This window comes from Podarcis bocagei, assembly GCF_964188305.1.
Source record: "Podarcis bocagei genome assembly, chromosome: 7".
Lineage (NCBI taxonomy): Eukaryota > Metazoa > Chordata > Lepidosauria > Squamata > Lacertidae > Podarcis > Podarcis bocagei.
This window is the reverse complement of record NC_138132.1, coordinates 62,105,393-62,129,222: the sequence shown is the minus strand read 5'-3', so window position 1 is coordinate 62,129,222 and position 23,830 is coordinate 62,105,393. Positions and strand designations below refer to the sequence as shown.

Below are 23,830 nucleotides of genomic sequence, written 5' to 3'. Positions count from 1 at the left end.
ACATGCACGTACACCTCTTGACTCCTTGTCATTGGAGAACTCGCACCAGAGTGGCTGGATGTGCTGAAGAATCCTGCACCCTGGATGTGTGGCAACATGTGAGCTCCACAAGTGAGCTCTGATCGTTGGTCATTGCTCACATAGGCTCACCACCGCTTGAAGGGGAAGGCCTGTAGCTCAGTGGTGGAAAATTTTATTTGCAAGCAGAAGGTCTGAGGTTTGATCCCTGGCATCTCCAGTTTAGGGCTGTGGAAGAACCCTGCAGAGCTGCTCCCATCAGTGTAGACAGTACTGAGCTTGATGAAACAATGGTTTCACGCTGTAAAAGGCAGCATGCTATCTCCCTATGTCCCCTTGATTCTGAAGCCACCAAGTCCCATCTGTGAACCAGCCATGGATCCATCACATTCCTGAATGTCCCTGCAAGTGCCCCCTCTGTGGCAAATGTTACACCCCCTAGTGGACTGCATGCCCCACTTATTTGTCTGAATCCACTCTGTTATGTGCGGCAGAGATGGAGATAAGCAGAAGCAACCCCAGAAATACCGATTTCTTGATGCATGTTGCCGGACCGCCTTCCTTCCTTCCTTCCTTCCTTCCTTCCTTCCTTCCTTCCTTCCTTCCTTCCTTCCTTCCTTCCTTCCTTTCTTTCTTTCTTTCTTTCTTTCTTTCTTTCTTTCTTTCTTTCTTTCTTTCTAAAAACCCATGTATTGGGTTTCTGTTCCTACCTCCTGTGGTCTGGATCAAACCTTGCTAATTAATGGTCTATGCATGGGTGGATATATATTTCTATTTGTGAGGATTTATTACCTTGGTTCTGCTGCCGGGGCCACTGATGGCTAATTCGTGAGCAAGCTCTCGTGCTGGTTCCTTAAGATACCACCATTGGATTTCCAAGGAGTAAGAGGTGGATCCGCTGGCCCGGAAAGCACAAGGCATCTCAATATCATCCCCCTCTCTAACAGTCACATCTTTAGGAACTTCTGTAAATGTAGCTGGAGACCAAAAATAAAAAAGGGGGGAGAAGGATAGGGTGGCAAACAGGGAGAGATGGAAAAAGACACAACAGAGCTGTTCTGCTAAGAGTCCAAAATTCACAGCAAAACGTTGCAGAAGGAGGGGCTTTTATCAGCTTTCCTGAACTAGCCAGCATGCCACGAATGCCGCCCACACTACATGGAACTGAAGGGTGGCAGGGACCAGGAGGGGGGGAACCCAGAGGTCATGTTGTCGAGTCCATCTATCCCCTCAAGTGCCCGGAAATGGACTCATCTGTCAGACCCCAATTATGGTGTATCACAACGGGCGAGGTTCTCCACCCATCTTTGCTTGTTGACAAGGGATGGCCGCCATGCCCCCCACCCCCACCCTCTGGCACCCCCTGGTGATCACTGCAGTCTGGGCACCCATCCATATCAGACAAGTGTCAGAGGAGAGAATGTAAAAGTTTGCCGGATAAATTTCCCCCCAGCAAAAACAAAAGCCTGCAGGGAGACACATTTCCCCACCCTCTCCACTTTCTAGGGACCACCACATTTCAAGGGCTGTGTGTCTGGGACATGGTGGTACCCACCCCCTACTGTTTTCACCCCCCCCCGTTTTTGCTCTGGGTTCTCCTCTGCAGCAAGAGTGCAGGCATCCCTCAGTCCTGCAGCCCGGGCTGTGTTCTTTTGCCTGCACCCTCTTCCTCTCTTCAGCATCATTCCCCAGACCCCTGCATTTCCAACGGCATGAGCTCACTTGCCTCTTTCTGATACAAGCAACCCACAAACCACTCAAACAGTGCAGCATCTCTCTCTCTCTCTCACACACACACAAATATATAATGGTGCACATATCAATTTGCCTGGCTTCCAGACATCAGATCAGTTATGCATCTATAGCCAGCTGTCTGCACAGCTTATGGAAACAGAAGTGAAAGGCAGTTAAAATACAGACACTTGCTGCAGACTGAGAACCAGATCCTTGATTTTGCTACCAAAATTAAAGCAAGCGCGGGGGGTGGGGGGAGAAGTTTGGGACTTACCCTGGACCATGAAGAGCAAGGGGGCATTGAGCATCAGGTAACAAAGGGAGCCTAGAAGCCCTCGATTTTCCATCTCATATATGTGGACTTTGGAGTACAGGGCAAAGCGAGGGGATCGGAGGGGGTGGTCAAAACAACCAGGCTAAGAGATCTTCACATCCCATGGCAGTGCCAAGGCATTGGAGAGCCTGGTCCAGCGATAGGATCAATACGAAGAGGAATACTTTAAAAATTGAACTGAAATAAATAGCCACCGAGCTCGATTTCTTTCCTCCCCCACTTCTCTCTTCTCTCTCTTTGGAAGCACATATAAAATCCACAGCCAGTTGGTCCAAGGGAGGAAAAAAAAATGCTGTCGTGACGTTGGAAGAAATTGATCCTGAGAAGCCAAAGCGTAAATCTGCCGGTTTGATTGTAATTATTAATTCCCACCAGCCAGAATCCTCTTCTTCCTTCTCCTCCTCCTCTAACAACTCTGCGGCAACCACAATTCAACTTCCTTGGTCTGATCGGGGTTTTCTGGAGCCCCCAAACGAGGAAGCAATCCCAGGTTTCCTTCCCAGACCCATCTGGGCTCTCCTCTTCCAAGGGAGAGTGAAGAAGCCGAGAGAGCGATTCCCAGTCTCCCCCCGCGTTATTTCCAAGGGATTTCCCTCCCTCCTTCCTTCTTCCTGACACAGCGAGGAGGAAGAGCTTCCTTCTCCTCCCTTATGGTGGTGTGTAGGGTCCAAATCAGGCGCAGGATTCGAAGGGTTGGATCCTTCTCTTATTTTTTTTAACCCAGTCTCAAATCAAGATGCTTTGCTCAACCTATAAGAGGAAATTTCACCATCTGACGTTCCGGCGTGGAGGCAGCGGTGGGAGAGAGACCAGTCCAGGAGACGGAGGGAGGGAGGGAGGGACCGAGAGAGAGACAGACAGAGAGAGGAAAAATTAAGTTGTGTTTCCCTGAGATCAAATGGTTGAATTTTAAAGCTGCACACACGCAGACAAGCAGAGGACGGAGCAAGTCACCCAAGCAGAGGAGGCACGTTGTCAATTGCTATCTGCTTTGAAGGCGTTTGCTTGCGCGTCTGGGAGAGGAAGAACGCCTTCTATGACAGACTTAAGTCCCCCAAAGTGCAATTCCCCTCGTTCATCGCGACCGATATTTCCCAAACTGGGGGGACTGGGGCGGGGGGAGAGAAGGTTATGGTAGAGCGAGAGTGAGAGAGACAGAGAATGGGTGGCAGAAAGAGAGAGAGGGGGGGAGGGGGTGGCAGAGATTGGGGGGAGGGAGGGAGGGAGAAAGCCGCCTCCACATCGTTTCCCGAAACTAGTTCCCTTCCCATCGAGTTTTTCTTCTTCTTAAGGGAAATTTACTCACATCCTACACAGACAGACAGAGGCTGGCGCCGTCTCCAGCTGGTCCCCACTTCCCCGCAAACGCGCAGCTGGGCTTCCAAGTGCCCAGGAAGTGAGAAGCTGCTGTCCCCGAGCCAAGAGCTGGATTCGAATCCCACACACACACTCGCACACGCACCGCGTTTAACATTCCGGCGGCGTCCACAGGGCGTGGAAACAGTCCTTCTCTCTCGCCCTCTCCCCCCCCCCCAGCCGCAAAACGATTCTGACTGCGCGCACACACACAGCCCACTCGGAAGCCACCACAGCCCCCGGTGTGGAAGTCTCACTTTTCCAAATATCTTACCTTGGTTCTTCTGTCCAGCCTTTCTGAGGAGGAGGAGGAGGAGGAGGAGGAGGAGGAAGAAGAAGAAGAAGAAGAAGAAGAAGAAGAAGAAGAAGAAGAAGAAGAAGAAGAAGAAGAAGAAGAAGAAGAAGAAGACTGGCGCTGGTCGAAAAGGAGGAGTGGCGTTCGGATTTAAAAGGAAATAAAATCTAGGGAGATGATGAGCTCCCTCCCTTAAAAAAAGCAACACGCCAGCCAGAGTTCTTAGAGAGAAAAACGGTGGGGGGGGGGGGGGAGAGGCGTCCCTTGCAAATAGACAGTGATGGGGGGGGGAGCGCCCTCCCGGCTAAAAGTCCGCAATGGAGACCGTGAAGAAGTGATGTCGAAAGGGAGGGGCGCGCGAGAGCGATGGGGCGCGCGAGAGCCGGCAGGTGCCTGGACTGGATGCAGGGGCAGATGTGGTGGCGGGGGAGGGGACCAGAGGGGGAGGGGGAGCTGGGGACAGACTAGTTGATTCAGAGCGAGTTCGATTTCCGGTTTGGGATTGGGGGTGGGCCGCTGTGTGTGTGTGTTGCGGTTAGAGCGTGCGGTGCCCATCCTCCGTAAAGGGAGCGGGGGTCTGTGTGTCAGAAACACAAGCTTTATGCTTTCCTCCTCCTGCCTCGATTCCGGATAGGGGTGGTGCCTGGTGGAGGGATGTGGGGGAGTCCTGGCAGGTCTCCCCCCAATAGTTCACCCCCCCCCACCGCCCACATGGCCGGTTCCTCGGAGGGAAGGCGCTGCATCCATAGCTCGGGATGGGGGTTGCGCTTGGCTGAGCGACGCGGATTCCTACGGAAACTAACCGCTTCCAAACGAGGAGGGCTTCCGAGAAGAAAGGGTCTTCAGGACGGGGAGGGAGAAGGCGAAATGCCTTGACGGGATTGCTCTCGGAATTCCAACAGGTGAAGCTCGCCCCTCCCCCAAAATACGCTTCCCCCCTTCTGTGCACCCCTCACATCCTCCCCACCCCGCAACCCGGATCTCCACGAATGACAAATAAGCAGGGATTTGTATTGGAAGTTGTTTAGTACTGCATTTCACATTGTCTGCTCAGGTTTCTAGTTCCTACATTCCATACATTTAGGGACTAGAAACCTGAACAATGAGAAATATTGCGGGGGTGGGGGCCAGTTTGTTTCATCACGTGAGAGCACATTTACTGAGATAAGCTGTTTTAAAACAAAACATAATTTCTCATGGTCTGTTCAGGTTTCTAGTCCTTAAGTACAAGAAATGTAGGGCTGGTGACAGCACTTTTTAATCCTCAAGTATGTGAAGGCTTCCTTCCTCCATGATGTTATTTCACAGTCTTATATCATTTTGATTGATGATTAACTGGCGACATTTTATTTTATGGTAAATTCTGATGTGCGTTAAATATGTTGTGCAGCAGTTTGAGTGTGTTTGGGTCCAAATTGTGGTTCGGATGTATGCAGATCTATCTCTTTTTTTAAATGATATTTATTACTTTTCCAACAATTTAAACACAACAACAACAAAAAAGACAATATCTATCTTCTATCTGTCTATCTACTGATCAGTCAGTCACAGTTTATTTGGTCTACAGACCATAAACAATAAACCAAAAACATGAACAACATCAGGCATGTCTGCGTGCCAGCTGGTCAGAAGGAACAACTGTTTTTAAATCAGTGCCTGAGTTTTGATTTTGATTTTCCTCTTCCCTCCATGTCCCCTTTCCCTTGTGTGTCTTTTTATTTTATTTTTATTTTTTAGATTGGAAGCCTGTGGGCAGAGATTGTCTTCTATGTAAGCCATCCTGGGAGACTTTTCCACTGAAGAGCAAGGCACCAACGCTTAGAATAAACAAAGAAAGAAACAAATAAGCAAATAAATAAACATATGCATAAAACACAATGCAGCAAAGCAAAAACTCAGTTGTACATGCATACAAATAGGTCACAGTCACCATCAGTAGAAGAATCATTCTAAACACTGATAATGGCATTTGGAAATCTTCACATAATTTCACATCCAATCCCTGCTTCTAAAGAAGCAGCAATCAATGGCAGTGCTATCAGAATTACTATTGTAGAGTTGGAATGGTCATTCAGTCCAAGCCCCTGCTATGCAGGGATCACAGCTGCAGAACCCATCACCCCCTGGGTACCTGCTGGAGCCCAGGATCCCTTGGTGTGCTCACTGGACCAATTCTGGGCACTCCTAGCTGCATGTTTATGGCTGTGGCCAATAGGCCTGCCAATCCACCTGCTGTTTAAAGCATGGGTAGGCAAACTAAGGCCCAGGGGCTGGATCAGGGCCAATCGCCTTGTAAATCCGGCCGGCAGACGGTGCGGGAATCAGCATGTTTTTAAATGAGTAGAATGTGCCCTTTTACTTAAAATGCATCTCTGGGCTATTTGTGGGGCATAGGAATTCGTTCATTCTTTTCTTCCAAAATATAGTCCAGCCCCCCACAAGGTCTGAGGGGGAATAGTGGACCGGCCCCCTGCTGAAAAAGTTTGCTTATCTCTGGTTTAAAGTCTCACCTGGAGTCCCAGAGAGATCCTGTTGTTGGGGCATGATGGGTAATTTAAAAAGCAGTTGGCTCACAGCCACCTGATGCAGTGGCTGATGTATGGCACCTGCCTGATGCTCACCCTGACCATAAACGCTAATTTGGGGGGAGGGCAAAAATATGATGGGGGTGCAGACCCCAATGACATTTTGCTGACCACCCCTCATAAATGGAGCCTTACAACAACATAGCCATAGAAACCTGTGGAACCCTCTCTGTACCTCGGGTTACAGATGCCTCAGGTTACAGACTCCGCTAACCCAGAAATAGTACCTCTGGTTAAGAACTTTGCTTCAGGATGAGAACAGAAACCGTGCTCCAGCGGTGCGGCGGCAGCAGGAGGCCCCATTAGCTAAAGTGGTGCTTCAGGTTAAGAACAGTTTCAGGTTAAGTACGGACCTCCAGAACGAAATAAGTTCTTAACCCGAGGTACCACCATACTGAGTTTTGGACAGGCTGCCTTCCTAGCTGAACTTCAGGTACATGGCCAATAATTTCTTCTCATTTTAAGGCAGTGTTTGGGTTTCCAATGGTTTTATGATGAATTTTGATTACTTCGTTTTCTGCATGGTTTATTTTTTATGCACACTGCTTAGAAATGCTAATGACCAAGCAGTAAATAAATGCTAATAATAATGCTAATAATAATGCTAATAATAATAATAATAGTCCTGTAGACCTCAGCCACTTTAGGCCGACAGCTTGTGGTTGCTTGTCTTAGACATGCCACACCGGATTGTGATGCGGGAGGACAAGAAGACAGCAGGCAGCATCCAACTAAGTTCTACTCAAAGTAGACCCATTTACATTAATGGACCTAAGTGAGTAATGTCCATTTATTTCAGTGGGTCTACTCAGTGAGTAGAACTTACATTGAACGTAACCCAAGATTTCTAGGTTTTCGGGGTCTTATTATCCACCTTTTAATTTCTTTTCTTGAAAACTTTCCCAAAGGTTTTCTACTTTATTTCTGCAGTTTTAAACTCTTGTTGGTTTTTTTTTTAGTTTTGTGTACACTGCTTGAGAGTTTATAAATTCTGAAACAAACAAACAAACAAACAAACAACTAAAACCTGCAGCCTGTGTACTTGCTGAGTTTGTTTTACTATTTTGTTTTGTTTTATTAGAGAAGTTGGCCTCTGGATTGCTTTCCAGCTCTGGTACCTGAGATCCTCTTTAAATTGGAGATGCTGAGGATTAATCTTGGGACCTTCTGCGTGCAAAACGTGCTTTGCCTCTTAACATTGTGAACATAAGAGCATAAGAAACACCCTGCTGGATTTAGATCCCTTGACGCATCTAGTCCAGCATTCGCTGCTCACAGTGGCCAACCGGATGCATATGGGAGACTCACAAGGAGGGTATGAGCATGACGGGGCTGTCTTTTATCTGACCTCCAGCAACTAATATCCAGAGGCATACATGACCATAACTGAACTATTAGCAACAGATAACTTATTCTCCATGAATTTGCAGGATCCCCCTGTAGCAGTGAATTCCATAGTTTATGGCCCAGGCATGTCCAAAGACCATTTCAGGGGCCTAATCCAGCCTGCTGGTCAATTTAACACGGCCCCTGTGGCAGTATATGTCCTGGGGTAAAATCCTAAAAAAACCTCATCAACTTCAATCCTAATAAAGCTCAACAACTCTGGGGTAAAATTGTAAAAAAAAGCTCAACAACTTCAATCCTAAAAAAAGCTGAAGAACTTCGGTCAGCCCTCACTCATGTTCACTTCATCAAATGGCCCTCTTTGGGCACACCTTATGCTGTATGAAAGAGTACTTTTGTCTGAGAGAGAAAGAAAAACATGTCTACATGCAGCACATTGTTAAACTGTGGAACTCACTCCCCCAGGAGGCAGTGATGGCCACCAACCTGGGTGGCTTCAAAAGTGGATCAGGCCCATGGTCCATGTAACCTCTGACCTACCTCGCAGGGTTGTTGTGGAGAAAAAAGAAAGGGGAAGAAGAGAACCTTGCATGCCATCTTGAGCTCTTTGGAGAAAAGGTGGGGTATAGATGCTAATGATGAAGATGATAATAATCCAAAACACCTGGAAAGCATATTTTGCCTCTCCCTGTTTTGAGATCCCCAAGGATGTGTTCTGCAGGGAATAAGCTTCAGGCACTAGGCCCATTGGCAGACCAGCTTTGTGTCACAATGATGTCTGCACACGTGACATGAAGGCTGGCAACATCAACCCCGCCAGGTGGGAATCCCTTGCAGATGATCACAGTGCCTGGAGACACAGTCCTGTATCCACAGCAGTGGCCAGAGGAGGAAGGACTGTTCTGAAGAGTGCAGAGAGAGGAGACGCCATGGTGCATCATCATCAGCATAACGGATGCCTTCATCTGCTCCAGCTGCAACAAAACATGTCTGTCCCATATCACTCTCCACAACAGATGCTGTAACCTTCCAACAGTTTGACTTCACCCTCAAAGACACACTCTTCCATTTTCTCCAGAGACAGATGGATGCCAACCAACCTGTCCTAAGCTAAAAAAAGTTCCAAACCCTGCGACCTTAAGACTTGATCCTCCTGTATAGTTCCCCCCTAGCTTTCACAAATCAATACTCATGTGTGTGTGTGTGTGTGGGGGGGGGGTCACAGGAGGTGCACAACACAGGTTCAGCCGGCTGACACGTCACCTCCCCCCTTCACTTTCTCCTGAAAGGAACTGCCAGGCTGCAATTCAGAAGAGGCAGCAAAGATCTCGGGTGCCTTTACAGCCCCTGCCCAGTGCACGCAACCAAGCCAGGGCCTCAGAACCCAGCTGGCAAGCTGCACGTGGGGAACTGCCAACAAGGACCCGTCGCGCACACGATGCGACGGAGCCGGATCTGCGTGGGAGTTTTCATTAACTCCAGCAATGGATGGCTGCTCCGCACGGAGGGAGCGGGCCCTTGATGGCTTTTCCTCTGGCAGTTCCCCTATGCCCCATCATGTCACGTTCGGCATCTCAGCCATTGGTACCCTGAGCACGTCCTTGCACGGAGCTTATATTTCACTGGCCTTGGGGCAGGTAAATGAAAGCGCGGGAGGGATGCTGCCGGTTGTTGCTTGTGCTGTTCATTATGTGATTCCCTGTGCTTTTCATAAAGTGCAGTGGACCCCAACGGGCTCCAACGGGAGTTAGTGATGTTTCTTTAACTAAGATCCTCCCAGCCACCGAGATGGGGCAAAAGACGCTTTTGCAAGGAGATTGGCCGAGGGAGAGACAAAAGAATATTTTCACACACTGCAAAGATTCCATGTTAGGGATTTCTCTCTCTCTCTCTCTCTCTCTCTCTCTCTCTCTCTCTCTCTCTCTCTCTCTCTCTCTCCGCCCCTCGCTCCGCTACATGTTCTTAGGCTGTGTAGTTTGTATATTATGTTGCTGCAGTCGGCTTAAAACACCACTTGCTTAAGTCTGCAGTTCTGATGCTTTTCTGGGAGAAGGGGAGGGAAAAGGAAAACGTCTTCACCTCCGAGTTTATAGTCGGCAATAAGTACCACAAACTGTGAATGAATCAAAAGGGGGTAATGCAGAGACGGTGCGCGCGCGCGGTGCATTCTTTCTCCTCAATCCTGCTTTACGCCTTGTGTCGGATCAACAAATGCTCTCCATATGTTCCATTGCAACAGTGCCTGGCTGCAGTAACGGGCTGGATGAGGGCCAACACACGGAAACTCAGTCCAGACCCAGATGGAAGTGTTGAGAGCGGGTGGCTCATCTGTTCGGGAGAGTGGCGCTTTCAACCTGTTCTGGAGAGCCTTGTGCTCCCCCTCCCCCCCAAAAAAACAGGGCTGCGGGTCCATTTGCAACTCCAGATGTTGCTGGACTACAACTCTGATCAGCACCGGGGAGCATGATGGGAGCCACATCTGGAGGTCCAAAGCTTTCACACACCTGTCCCAAAGAATCAGGTTTGTAGTTAGGCGTGCTGAATGACCCATCTTTGTCATCAGAGGCATAAGAGTTCTCTGTGGGGTGCTGATACCCCAAGCCTACTTGGATGGAGGTAGCTGGGCTTCAATGACCCTAATCCAGGGGTCAGCAAACTTTTTCAGCAGCGGGCCGGTCCACTGTCCCTCAGACCTTGTGGGGGGCCGGACTATATTTTGAAGAAAAAAAATGAACGAATTCATATGCCCCACAAATAACCCAGAGATGCATTTTAAATAAAAGGGCACATTCTACTCATGTAAACCATGCTGATTCCTGGACCATCTGCGGGCCGGATTGAGAAGGTGATTGGGCCAGATCTGGCCCTTGGGCTTTAGTTTGCCTACCCATGCCCTAATCTAACATAAGGTTACCAGATTTTTTTCAATGAATCCAGGGACACTTTTCAACTTCAATGGATTTTGTCAGGGGACTGATTTGTAAATCTGGGGACTGTCCCTGGGAAACAGGGATGTCTGGTAACCTTAATCTAACAACCACCAGAGATGGCCCAGAAGCTCTGGTATGGCTGCAAGAGTGGTAACCTGAGGTTCCTTGGAGCTAGAGGCGCAGGGGAGCACAGCTCCAGGACTTTTTTGGAGAGCAGTAACAACAGTGTCGTCTGTTAGAGCGCATACTACCCATTGTCACCTAGCGTCAAGACCTTTTGTCTATTCTTAATTACATGCCCCTCATATCTGGCTTTTTGATGTGTCTTTAATGGGACTGCTCACCTGATGGGTTTTTCTTTTCTTTCTTTTCAGCTTTCCTGGATTAATTAATGCTTGCTATGATTTGTGATTTTTCTCTGATTGCACTGTTGTGCAGAAAAGTTGACGGATGTGCACTAGTGGTGTTAAAGTGAATTCAATTATGTTTTTGTGTCTCCGAGAGAGCAATTGCTGTGTGATACCCGCTAAGCAGAGTGTTAAGTAAATAAATTTTAACCCTGGCAACAGCAAATATAAATTCTGCTCTCAGAATAAATTATGGCCCTTTACAGAACCGGCCCAGCCATTAGGCAGGATGAGGTCACTGCTACAGGCGGCAGAAGCTTCCCAAGCTTGCTGGGTGCCCTGCCTGCCCTGTCCTTTCCTGAAATTGGTGCTAGTGTGCCCCAAATTGGCACCAGTAGTGGTGGTGCTTCTCCACCAGTGTCAGGACACATGGTGGCAATGGGCAAAGCACCACTTCCCATTCTGCCTCAATAGCAAAACAGAATGTTCCAACCCTGTTGTTGTTGTTGTTGTTGTTGTTGTTGTTGTTGTTGTTGTTGTTGTTGTTTTGAGAATCTTGCAAGGAAGGCAGCCATATGCTCTGAGGCAATTGCTGTGTTTGCCCCTTAGGACTGTTCTTTACAATGGCTTAAATATTTGATTTCTCTTATGTGCACTGACACACACACACACACACAGAGAGAGAGAGAGAGAGAGAGAGTTTATAAACCACTTTGGGTGACATACAGAAAAACAGAACATGTCTGTTAAACCTGGGAAGGGGAAATTATGGCCTGTCAGATGCATTGGGGGGTGTTACTGGGTTGTTGTTTTTATTTTGATTATATATTTTGTGGTTTTATATTTTGTTCTGTGAATTGCCCTGAGACTTCTGGGTATAGGGCGGTATATAAATTCAACAAATAATGATGATAATGATGATAATAATATGGACTACAACTCCCATCATCCTTGACTATTGGCCTTGCTGGCTGAGGCAGATGGGAGTTGTAATCCAACAACATCTGGAGGGCCATAGGTTCCCCATTAAATAAATAAGAAATCATAATGGGTATATGCTATCTCTAGGATGAGGGGTAGTTTTGCCTCTGAACGTCAGTCACTGGGGAACAAGAGTGAGAGAAGCCTATTGTGCTCATTAAGGGTGCCAACTTGAATAAAATATTGTGGGGTGCCAGGTAAGCCCCACCCTGCATAACTGATCACATGTCACAGTTCACACACACCATTTGAATGGGAATACCCATCAATTTTGTGGGGGCCCAGCCCCCTCAAATATTTTATTGTGGGGGCCAAAGCCCCCCTCAACCCCTAGGAGTTGGCTCCTATGGTGTTCATGTCCTGGTTGTGGCTTCGGGTGGAAGCTGTAGGAGGTGAGGAGGAAAATACATAGATTATGCTATGCAATCCTTGCAATGCATGGGATGCACACCTATTCCAAATGAAGTAGGATGCCTGTTTTGTAGGCACAAATGTCATTGAAAGTGTAATTGTATATACGTATAACCACCCTGATAAAATTGTGAGCACAAGTAAGAGCATGCGTAAGAAGAGTCTGCTGGATCTGCCTGCCTAGTTCAGTATTCTGTTCTCACAGTGGCTTGCCAGATGCCTGTGGGAAACCCACAAGTACGGATAGCTCTGTTGGTTAGAGCGTGGTGCTGATAACGCCAAGGTCACAGGTTCGATTCCCATAAGGGACAGTTGCATATGCCTACACTGCAGGGGGTTAGGGTTCCTTCCAGCTGATTCTAGGTCTGTCTGGAGTAGGACCCAAACACAAGAGCACTCTCCCACAACTTGTGTTCAGAAGGATACCACCTTCAACCATGGAGACAAAGCATAGCCATCACGGCAACTCATTGGTGATTGCCCTCTCCTCCATGAATTCATCCGATCCTCTTTTACAGCCTCCCAGGTTGGTGGCCATTGATGCCTCCTGTGGGAGTGAGTTCTATAGTTTAACGATGTGCCGTGTGAAGGATTACTTCCTTTCATCTGTCTTGGATCTTCCAACTTTCACCTTCTCTGGATGCCCATGAGTTCTAGTGTTAGGAGAGAATGCTCCACAAAATAAAATCCTCTCCACCGCCTCTCTCTTGGACAGAGTTTTGTATTTTAGCCTGTTGTAGCCAGCCCATTCTGTTCCATGCCCCACGTCCCATCAAGTTCATCCCTTCCTGTTCTCAGCAATTTAATTAGAAATGTGGGTCTGATCTTAGCACTGTGGAAATCCTTCTTCTTCTTTGCTTAACAGCAGCAGTTAAGCAATACGCTCCAGGCTAGAGGTGGGTTTTTTGTTTTGTTTTAGCCAAAGATATTGTCATTACCCAAGTTATTATAGGCACTCGTCTGTAGTTATTTGCTTCTTTATACTTACTATATCACCAGAGGGGAATGTATTGACTAGCAGCTATGCAAAAATAACCCTTCAAGCATGGAGTAACAGGGGGAACGCAGCTACTTGAGAGCATCTCCATAAATATCAGAGCCTGGCTGTCAAGCAAGAAAATGCTGAGGTGCAGGTTTGTGGCCAACAGGCTGGCTCTGTCAGGTTTAAAAGGAGGGGAGTTACTGCGGTCAAGCAAGAGTCAGCAGGCAGATTAACAAGCACCGGCAGATTAAGGCATGCTTTCGGTTATGAACTTGACTGAACTGGAAGTTTTCAGACCAAAACCTTTGCCTTTGAAAGTTAGAGCAGAGAAAAATTCCAGGGTGCATGTGAAAACTGGGAAGTTAGCTCAAGGCATTCCGCTGCCTGAGGCAAAAGGCAAAATGGCACCTGCTAGAGATTGGGAAGAAATGCAATTCAGTTTGCATTTAAAAGCAAATCTACCAATTTATTCAATTATTGCATTTATACCCCCAACCTTTTCTCCAAGGAGCTCAAAGTGGTGTATGTGGTTCTCCCCATCCTCTCAAACCACACAACAACCCTCCTTTCAAACCACACAGCAACCCTGCAAGGCTGATAACCGCCTCTTTCAGTGGGTCTGGGAAGGCTCCCTCACAGAGAGAAGCATTCACCACCCTGCGAAGCCCATCGCCCAGCCCTTCCCGGCTAGCTTTTATAAGCCAGGATGGGCAAGGATCAAGGAGACAGGTGATTGGTTTCACTTGTCCAAGCAGCCTGTCCACATCCTTGGTGGTAATAGATTGGAACTGATCCCACGCAACCTGACTAGACAGGACTCTAGCACTCTCCTGCCCCGGCCCTGCTTCCACAGTGGAGTCTACCTCTTCCCGAATCTGAGTGACTTTATCTGCAAAAAACTTTGCAAAATCATTGCAGAAGATCATGTGGCCTGTACTGGGCCCCGATGGAGTAGGTGGTTCCGCTAAATTGCAAACCACCTGAAAGAGTCTCCTGCTGCTGTTTTCTGCAGATGTAATAGATGTGGTGAAAAAAGTCTTCTTCACCGTCACTACTGCCACTTGGTAGGCTCAACACTGAAATCTAACCCGTGTCCGGTCAGCTTCAGAATGAGTTATCCGCCACTGGCACTCTAGCCGTTTCAGCGATTGTTTCATTGCCCTCAGATCCATGGAAAACCACGAGGCTGTCCAGGCTCCATGCAACTGGAGAGGACACTTTGGAGCAAAACAGTCAATAGCCCTGGTTAACTCCACATTCCAGCGGGCCACCAGGGAATCAGCTGAAAGGCCATCAACATGGGATAAAGGATCCCCTACCACTCTCTGGAAACCATTTGGATCTATTAAGTGGCGGGGGGACGGGGACCATCCGAATCCATCCCACCTTTATGAGTCTATGTTCTATGATTTTCTTATTGAGTGTTATCTTTGAATACATTTTCATGTTTCTTGCTTACCTGGATGGAGAGAGGTGCGTGTGCACATGTAGAAACCTTTGACTTGTGTGTGATTGGAATGCAGGCCACTGTCCCCAGGTAAGATTCATGTCTGTTGCTCTGCCCACTTTTTCCTCTGGTCCTGCCCCACCCACTGCTGGCATTCTGGTCTCTGGGAGTTTGTTCATGAAGCAATGTGGCCCTTGGACAGAAAAAAAGATCATGCCAGGTGTTGCTAAAAGACTCCCATCTTTTCTGCCTGCACTGCGACCTTCACCAAGGAGTTTCTGCTTCAGTGTAGCTCACAACAATAGACTGGCAAGTGTCAGTTTTGTTCTCTTTCTAAAATGTCAGTGGTTTAACATGAAATTGGGAGGTTTTATTGCATCACCATCTTTCCCCACCCTCCTGGGGGATTTCAATTCCAATCAAGCCCAAACCAGTGTGATGGGGGTATTTGTATTCCCATAAGAAGCTGGTAAAAGGTCATCAATGCAGGAAGTTCAAAAGGGTCACCGTTGTTTTTAATATACACTCCCCTCCCCATCCCTCATTCTTCCTCTCACTGCTGTTTGCAGGCAATAGAAGGGGACGTCTCTGTGGACTGAGGAGGATTGTAGAATCATAGAATTGTGCAGCTGGAAGGGACTGAGGGCAATCCAGTTCGACCCCCTGCACTGCAGGAAGCACAGCTAAAGATTCCCTGGCAGGTGGCTATCCAGCCTCTGTTTAAAAATATCTAATGAAGGAGAGTCCACCACTGCCAAGATTGTCTGTTCTGCTATTGAATAGCTCTTACCGTCAGAAAGTTCTTTCTAATGTTTAGTTGGAATCCCCTTTCTTGTTGTTTGACTCCACTGGGTCCCGCCCTCCAGAACAGCAGAAAACAAGATTCCTCCATCTTTCATGGGGCAGCCCTTTAGGTATTTTAAAATGGCTATCATATCTCATTTCAGTCATTTCTTCTCCAGGCTAAACAAATCCAGCTCCCTCAGTTGTTCCTCATAAGGCTTGGTTTCCAGGCCCTTGATGTCTCTGAACTAGTCTGAACTACTCAGCCCAGATAGCTCAGTTGGTTAGAACATGGTGCTGATAATGCCAAGTTTGCAGGCTTAATCCCCGTATGGGAAGCTGCATATCCCTGTGTTGCAGGGGGTTGGACTAGATGATCCTCAGGGTCCCTTCCAGCTCTTATTCTATGATACAGTTGCCATCATAAGGATTCTGGCTAAGCCATAAAATTGACAGTATGAAGCACCTTCATCAGCAGTGGTTGCATGTCTTAGATTTCTGGCCTACAGGTGGTGTGTGCTTGCCTTTTCTTTTTTTCTGTTCTCCTATCAAAGCATCACAACCCTCTGGAGTGCCTTGGAGGTTTCCAGTGGTCTTTCTACCATTCCTTGTCCTTTAATTTTTAATGTGCCTTAAATAAATGCAGCGTGAGTGATGGTGGGGCTGAGAGCGGTTTGGGGAAAACACACACACACACACAATGTAAATGCATGGGGATTATTGCAACCATGGTCTATTTTGGGATTTGAGTATACGGCAAAGCCTGTGGCTGAGCATTAGCATGGCAATGTCTTAATTAATGCTGCTGCTTGTCTCTGGGGGTAGCGGCAGAGACAGCAAGAGTAGGAAAGTGAGGGGGGGGGAGAATCCCTTAAAGAGGAATCTTACAGCACTGATGTCATCCAGGTGAAGCATGGCTTCGGAAATGGCGCAATCAGACAGCATGTGCCAACTGTTCAATCGGCCAGCATGTGCATGTGATCTGAGAAGGCATCTCCACCAGGCCTCTTCTCCCCTCAGCTGTCAACTGGGGGCAGCCATTCCATCAGTGGGGAAGATGGGAAGCAGAAGGCTCATTCCATCAACTTTGCTGGAGGCACAGCTCCATCCTCTTTCAAAGCATTGGTGGTGATTACTGACTCCTGCAGGAGCAAGGTCCATAGCTAAACTATGCATTGCATGAAAAAGTACTTCCTTTTATCTGTCCCGAGTCTTCAGTTTTGTTGGATGTCCCCAAGTTCTTGTAAAAAAAATCCTTCCAGGAGCACCTTAAAGACCAACTAAGTTAGTTCTTGGTATGAGCTTTCGTGTGCATGCACACTTCTTCAGATACACATGCACACGAAAGCTCATACCAAGAACTAACTTAGTTGGTCTTTAAGGTGCTACTGGAAGGAATTTTTTTATTTTGACTATGGCAGACCAACACGGCTACCTATCTACCCAAGTTCTTGTGATATGGGAGAGAGAGAAATACCTTCCTTTGTCTACTTTCTCCACAGCATGCTTAATTTTATAAACTTCTATCATGCCACCTCTTACTGGCCTTTTCTCTACACTGACAAGTCCAGAATACCGCCACCTTTCCTCACAGGGGAGTTGCTCCATCCCCTTCATCATTTTTGTTATAATAAATAAATAATAATAATTTTTTATTTACACCCCACCCTTCCTGGTTCAGAAAACCGGGCAACAAATTTAAAACACTTAATTGATGCAACAAAAAACAGCATATAATACAGTTTAAAATATGAATAAGAATAAATTCAGAATTCAAAAATCAGTTTAGGGGGAAAATCTATCCAATAAACATTAGATGACCACCAGGGCTAGCTGGCTAAATTAGTCCTATTTGGGCCAGCGAGGAGACCAGGGGAGAATTAGCTGTGGGATCCCAGAGTGGGTAATCTTTATAAAAAGGGAAGGGGGAGGGAAGGAAGGAAGGGGAATAAAAGATCAGGCTAAGTTCAAATTGAAAGCCAGGCAGAATAACTCTGTCTTACAGGCCCTGCGGAAGGAAGTTAAATCCTGCAGGGCCCTGGTCTCATTGTTGCCCATTTTTGAACCTTCTCCAACTTGACAATATCCTTTTTGTGGTGAGGTGACCAGAACTATACACAGTATTCTAAACCAAGTCGCACTATAGATCCGTATAATGACATTATGATAGCCACTCTTCTAAAGGTGTCTTCTATGTGCCAACCAGATGCCACTTGGAAACCTACAAGCAGGGCCTGAGTACAAGAGCCCTCTTCCCTCTTGTGGCTTCCAGCAACTGGTATTCAAAAGCATTCCTGCCTCACCCAATGGGCTAGATGGACGGGATATAAAACAGCATCCTATTTGTAATGTTGATGACTTCTTGGATGAAAATCTGCATTCAAAATCCATGACTTTGCTCTGCGCTCATTGGATATCTCTGGCTAAAATGTCTCTGCCTAAGGCAGGGGTAACCAGAATGGGGCCCTCCAGATCTTTTGGACTTCAACTCCCATTAGCTCCAGCCAGCACAGCCAATTGTGGGTATTATGGGATTTGTAATCCAAAATATCTGGAGGGAACCAGGTTGAGAGAGGCTGATCTACACACATTGGCAAATCCATTTCATAGGATCAAGCAAACATCCATTTACATTATCATAAAGATATGATGATTCCCAGGGGAATCAGGGTGTAGCAAATTTACCTGCACTAAAATGTGGGAATGGCGTAGCTTGGCAGATGTACATTTTTCTTCTACTGAGCCGTTGCTACTCCTGATGTTGCTCAGGGGTACATCCTGCAGTGACTGTGGTACAGTTGTTCGGGAGTGAAGACAAGAGGAGAAAACCAGAATGTAGTTGATGAAGACACTGACAGCTAAGATAACCAGAATTAACCCAGTGGTTGTGATATTATTCAGCAGGTGAACTCGACATGCGGAAATCGAAAGAGGCGAGTTATCAGAGGTTTCTTACTGTGCAAAATGAGTATTTGTGTTATGGCCGTGGAGATCCCTGCTTCTTTTCTGCTAACATTTTACTTCTATCAATTTACACAGAAGCCCAATACAGGAAAAAAGAAAGATCTATTGAATATTCCTGCTGCAGTGTCCTTTGCTTGAGCAGGTAGCAGAACCAGAGAATGCTATGTGAAAGCTTATGTTACTCTCAACTGGTGACTTTCAAACTATGTTCTGGGAAACTCTGGGATTCATTGGAAGCCCATCAGGACTTTTCAATGATACAATGAGCTTGGGTTGCTGCAACCAGTCTTCCCCTGAAATTCGCAGGGGAAAGCTGAGTGTGTTCTGGCTTCAAATTATGTTGTTCTGCTTCTTTATTCTTGTGCCATGCACAGCTCTATGCTTTCTTGTATATCTCTATATTTTTCAAGATCCGTGGACTTTTCAAGAAGTGAGGCTGTCCAAAATATTGGCTGCAACACACTGAAGAGCTCTCTGGATGTTGTTGTTGTTGTTGTTAAAGCACAGCAGAAGAATTTTTTTAAAAAGTTAAAAGCTTAAAGGTTTTTTAAAATAAAAAATCCTACATTGTTCGGCTTTAAAAATAAATAAATCACAGAGCTCTTCAGAACTCTGCAGGTAGCATTCTGGACAGCCTCTCACATCTTAAGGCCTCTTGGGAAGTTCCTAAAGGCCTCTTGGAAAACACAAACACCTGCCAGAAAGAAAGGTGGTTGTGAATGTGAAGCTGTGATTTTTAAAAAGATGTACCACCAAGAGTACACACCACTTTGCCACCTCCTAATTATTTTACAGGAAGAAAGAAAGAACGCCCCCTCCCCCCACAAGCGATTAAGGAGAAAAGTGGATCTTTGTTTGCCTCCCTGCCTCTCCACCCCCTGCCATGCACTTCAAGCTACCGGGTATTTGTCTACAATTTGGCAGGATGAATCCACTCTGTAAGGACTCCTGTGCCTGCAAATTTCATCCACTTTGGCCAAAAAGTCATTTTTCAGATTCCCCATTATAGTGAGTGGGGGAACACAAAGCTTCACTTTAGGCAGATCAGCTCAGGCCGTGAAACACAGATCAAATGAGAGAGAGAGAGAGAGAATGGAGCAACTCAGATTTGAATTTTTAAAAATAAGCAGATACAGATACAAGGTGAATCTTGAGGCCTGCGTACAGCCTTAATTTTTATGAAGAGGCAGAATGGCCACCTGTGCCAAGGATGCTGTAGTTGCATCCTGCATTACAGAACATGCATTGAATAGGGGATTAGACTAGCTGACTTCCTAGATCCCTTCCATCTCCATTATTTTATATCTATACTCCTTGCCCCCAAGTTCTCTCCTTAAATGATCCGGTCAATCTTTCTCACTTTGGCATTTTCATTTTCTCTTGTTGCTTTTTGGCTCCTTACCTATCATCCTTCTTGTTTCCGAGTATATTTTCCCGCATTGGCCTTGATCCCCAGCAACAAGAGAAGTTCAGTCTTCTTGGCAGCTCATTCTTGACCTTTTCTTAAACAACAGCTGATGATTTTCCAGGTTCCTTCTCTAATGGTCAAGGTTAAGAAAGGGCCAAGATGTTCATCTGATTTCACTTGAGCTGGACAACTCCTTACATATAAAATAGCCAGACTCTTTGAGTGAGAGGCACTTGCTTACTGAGAAATATGAGCATGCGGCTGTGTTAAAATATCCTATACTACTGAGGCATGCTGGGTGCCAACTTAGTCTCCAGCCCCCCACAAAGTCACTGTCAGTATTAGCATTTCATCAGCCACATAATGTGATGCCTTTCTGGAAATGCATAATTAGCAATGATAGCCTTAGAAAATGTGTCCTTATTTATAAAATTGGATGCATCAAAATTAAGAACTGGAGCGAATGACTTGCCCTTCGTTCCTCCAATGAAGTCGCTTCATTTTCTCCCCCTTGTGAATTTAGTACTGTAATCGAGTAGCTTTAGTATACTATGGCTTCTGCACAAAAGCACATTACGGGACAGAATGTTATTCGATGTAATGAGTCCACTGTTAATTATACAAAGGCCTTCTTGCAAATCTAGGATACCATCTGTCCGCAAGCTATCTTCTCGATAGCGTTATGCCTCCATGTGCCACATCTGTACATTGCCCTTACACTAGAGGAGCTGAGTAAAGAGAAAGCTGTGGTATCTGTTAATGAATAAAAGAAGAATTACTAAGGCTGTCCAAACAGATTACTCACAGTCTTATTTTCACAACATGTCAGAGGGACAGCATTTTTCTACATCTGTGTGGCTCTTTGCTGGGTTTGCACTTTGTTACGATTCCTATTGACTAGTCAGACTTGCCGGAAAAACAGTAGGATAACAAATTGTGAGCACATGCAGATGTCACATGTTTTCCCACTGCCCAAATTTGATTGGCAGTTCACACTGGTGTTCCTTGATGTAAGAAGCCACTGTTTCCCATTCCGCCCGGCATTTGCCCCATGCAGCAGCACTGCTTCCGTTCAACTGTAGGTCACTTTCTGCCAAAAGCGATGTTATTCATCTTGCTCACTGAGGAGGGCATTTAGACCATCAGTTCGCCTAGCTCAGCGTTGTCTATACTAACTGCCAGCAGCTCTTCAGGGTTTCAGAAAGGAAGCCTTTCCTAGCCCTACTTGGAGATGCTGTTGGGGACTGAAGCTGGGACTTTTGTTTACACAAAGTGGATGCTCTGCCCCTGAGCCAAGGGAAGATGCTATTCTGCTGATACTTTGCTTGTAAGATCAGAGGCATCTGCTTGGCCACTGTGGGAACAGATATGTCAGACTGTCAGTGACAGAGAGCTGGGCAAACAAAGGCCAACTTGCAAACCTAACCCAGCAGCCTAAACTTCTGGAGAAGCATGGACCTCTGATTCACACTGGGCTTGTGTAGGAGAAAATTCCCTTTGGGGGTTTAATGCAGAGGCTCCAACCACATTCCCCATTAGTCAGGCTTTCATTCAGTAATGCATTGCATGACCGAGTCCAAAGAGAGTTTTCCATAATGATAGATAAATAAATAGATAGTGTGATTTAGGCTGTTTCCCCTTCTCCCCAGCCATCTTTCGCTATCCCATTGTCCCACCATCTCCCAGACACCCCCTGTCCTTGGAAACACTTTCTCCAGTTTTGAGCCATGGGCAGAGCCCTCCTTGTACTTTAACTGGAGTTATTTTTCACTCCAGGCAGTGTTAGATTCCCCCTAAACTGGTTCTTACCAGTTTTGTGGGCAGGCTGCACTCTTGCACATTTGCAGGCCCCACTGATAATGGGTTTTGTGGAATTTCTACCTCCCTTTCCAAGAGGTCTGCTGAATATATCCAGCTGTGTATCAGAATCACAATCGGCCAACAAGCAAGCGGTGGGTCTGAGGTACTACAACAAGCAGAGCAAAAAAAAAAACCCCAGGGACTGAATTCAGCTGATGCTGTCTTTGAAAAATTAATAAAAGAAAGAAAGAGTGGTGGTGTGTGACTCAGATGGTGATGCAACCCAGTTTGGGGTCATAACTAAAGACCAATGAATCAGGGAGTCTACTCTTATGTCCCTTTAGCATTGCTTTATGTGATGCTAAAGGGACATAATGTACTTTATGTGCTTTAGTATTGCCCAGAAAGCTAGAACTTTGGTCTGTAACCATGTCCTTTCCCCTCACAGCCACAATTTATGACGAGAAGCTGAATCGTGTAATATAAAGCGATTATATACAAGAGCCAGTTTGGCCTAGTGGATCAAAAAATTGGCCAACCATACTGGTCTAGTTTCAGATGGCTGCTCAGTTGTGATAAAGGGTCAGCCCTTATCTCTCAGACTGATCTACCTCACAGGGTTGTTGTAGAGGCGTGAAAGGAAATAAGGAGCATGAAAGGAGCTTCCAACCTAAGCTCCTCTGAGGAAGGGTGTGATAGAGGCATAACAAAACAAGTGTGCAGTTACTTGATATTTTTCTTGTAAATATATCCCCCCTCCGCCCCTCATCTCACTTTGAATATAGCAAAAGTTTCAGAGCGGTTACACTGCTTCATGCCAATTACTACATATCCTGCTGAAATTTTGTAATTCTGAGACACACAGAGGCAGTAATGTCCCTGAATACCATTTGGAGTGAGGGACTACTGGAGGGGAGAGTACTCTGCTGCTTGAATCCTGCTCACAGGTTTCCCACAGGTTGTCTTTTGCGAGAACAGGATGCTGGACACATTGGCCTGATCCCGCAGGTTGTTCTCATGTTCTTATGTCAATGGAGAAGTGGTGTGGGATTGATGATCTTGAGGGAATTCAGCAAGGTCGAGGTAAGAACCTGGCAAGCATCTGAATTGCCCAATAGTTGGTCCATTCCGCTACTAAACCAACTTCCCCTCCCAGAGCTACAATCTCCAAAGTGCTTTAACAATCAATCCCTCTTCCCAGGGAACTCTAAGAACTGTAGCTTTGGGAGGGGAATGGGTGTCTCCTAACAACTCTCAGCACCTTTAAGAAACTACAGTTCCCAGAATTCTTTGGGGGAAGCCACAGTGGTATGATACTGCTTTAAATGTATAGATGGGGCCTTAGGAAGATGGTAGGAGAGCAGATACATTCACACCAATTTGCCTAGCTTTGGCAGGCAGCAGCACTACAGAGCTGGGGAATGCTCCAACTTGGGAGTCCCAGGAACTCACTGCTGCAAATCTACAGCTCTGGGACAGTTGCTGACAAGTTAGGGAGGGATCTGAAGTGTAAAAGGATCTGATCTTTTCCACCATCTAATGCTTAATCATCAGATCCAGTAAACCTGCCTGTTTAGCACAATTTGATCTGCTCTTGGAATCTGGGGGTTGGTGATGAGCGTAATGTGGAATTCGAGACCTAACTGCTTGCATCAGTCTTCTCACTCGCCTACCCCAGCTGGATTGACAATAAAAATATAGAAAATGCATGCAAAGAGGGGATTGAGGTAGGAAGCAAGCCTGCGATAAAAGCAGAGAAGGTAGGAGGGGCATTGTCGCAAAGGTCTTGCTGGCTGTCCAATTTACAGAGGACCCAGTGAAAGATAAATTAATTTTCTAATGTTGCATCTTAGCACATCTTTTCACATGTGCTAAAAATTTCCAAGTAACCATTTGGTGTCTACTAAAGGATGAATCACAGTTAACGACCAGCTGTGTAAACAATAGATTCATTACTTTTCATGCTGCTTCAAAGCTGGGGATTTTTCTTCCTCTTGGTCGAAAGAAATCAACTTTAAATTTGACAAGTGTTCAGGGGCCAGAGGGAAGAGTTATTGTCAGCAAGCAAACCGAGGTGACAGAAACCTGCCCTCCATTGGCCCTCATTG

At 46.4% G+C, this 23,830-nt stretch overlaps 2 protein-coding genes across 4 annotated transcripts in view; one reads left to right on the top strand and one right to left on the bottom strand.

Annotated features, from left to right (window-relative positions):
• VSTM2B (V-set and transmembrane domain containing 2B) overlaps positions 1-4,149 on the bottom strand; it is a 45,436-nt gene extending 41,287 nt beyond the window's left edge. The window contains exons 1-3 of one of the 3 annotated variants that reach the window (XM_081201285.1): positions 3,717-4,149; positions 2,027-2,858; positions 811-995 (exon numbers count right to left, since the gene is read on the bottom strand). In XM_081201285.1, the coding sequence (XP_081057411.1) occupies positions 811-995; positions 2,027-2,099 (258 nt within the window). In that variant the 5' untranslated portion in view covers positions 2,100-2,858; positions 3,717-4,149. Of the gene's footprint in view, positions 1-810; positions 996-2,026; positions 3,204-3,392; positions 3,600-3,716 lie in introns of those variants that run through there. The other 2 variants (XM_081201283.1, XM_081201284.1) reach the window with 2 other exon arrangements.
• Positions 1-23,830, top strand: part of LOC308590908 (uncharacterized protein F13E9.13, mitochondrial-like) — a 546,161-nt gene that overhangs the window by 244,784 nt on the left and 277,547 nt on the right. The gene's annotated exons all lie outside the window — the stretch shown is intronic.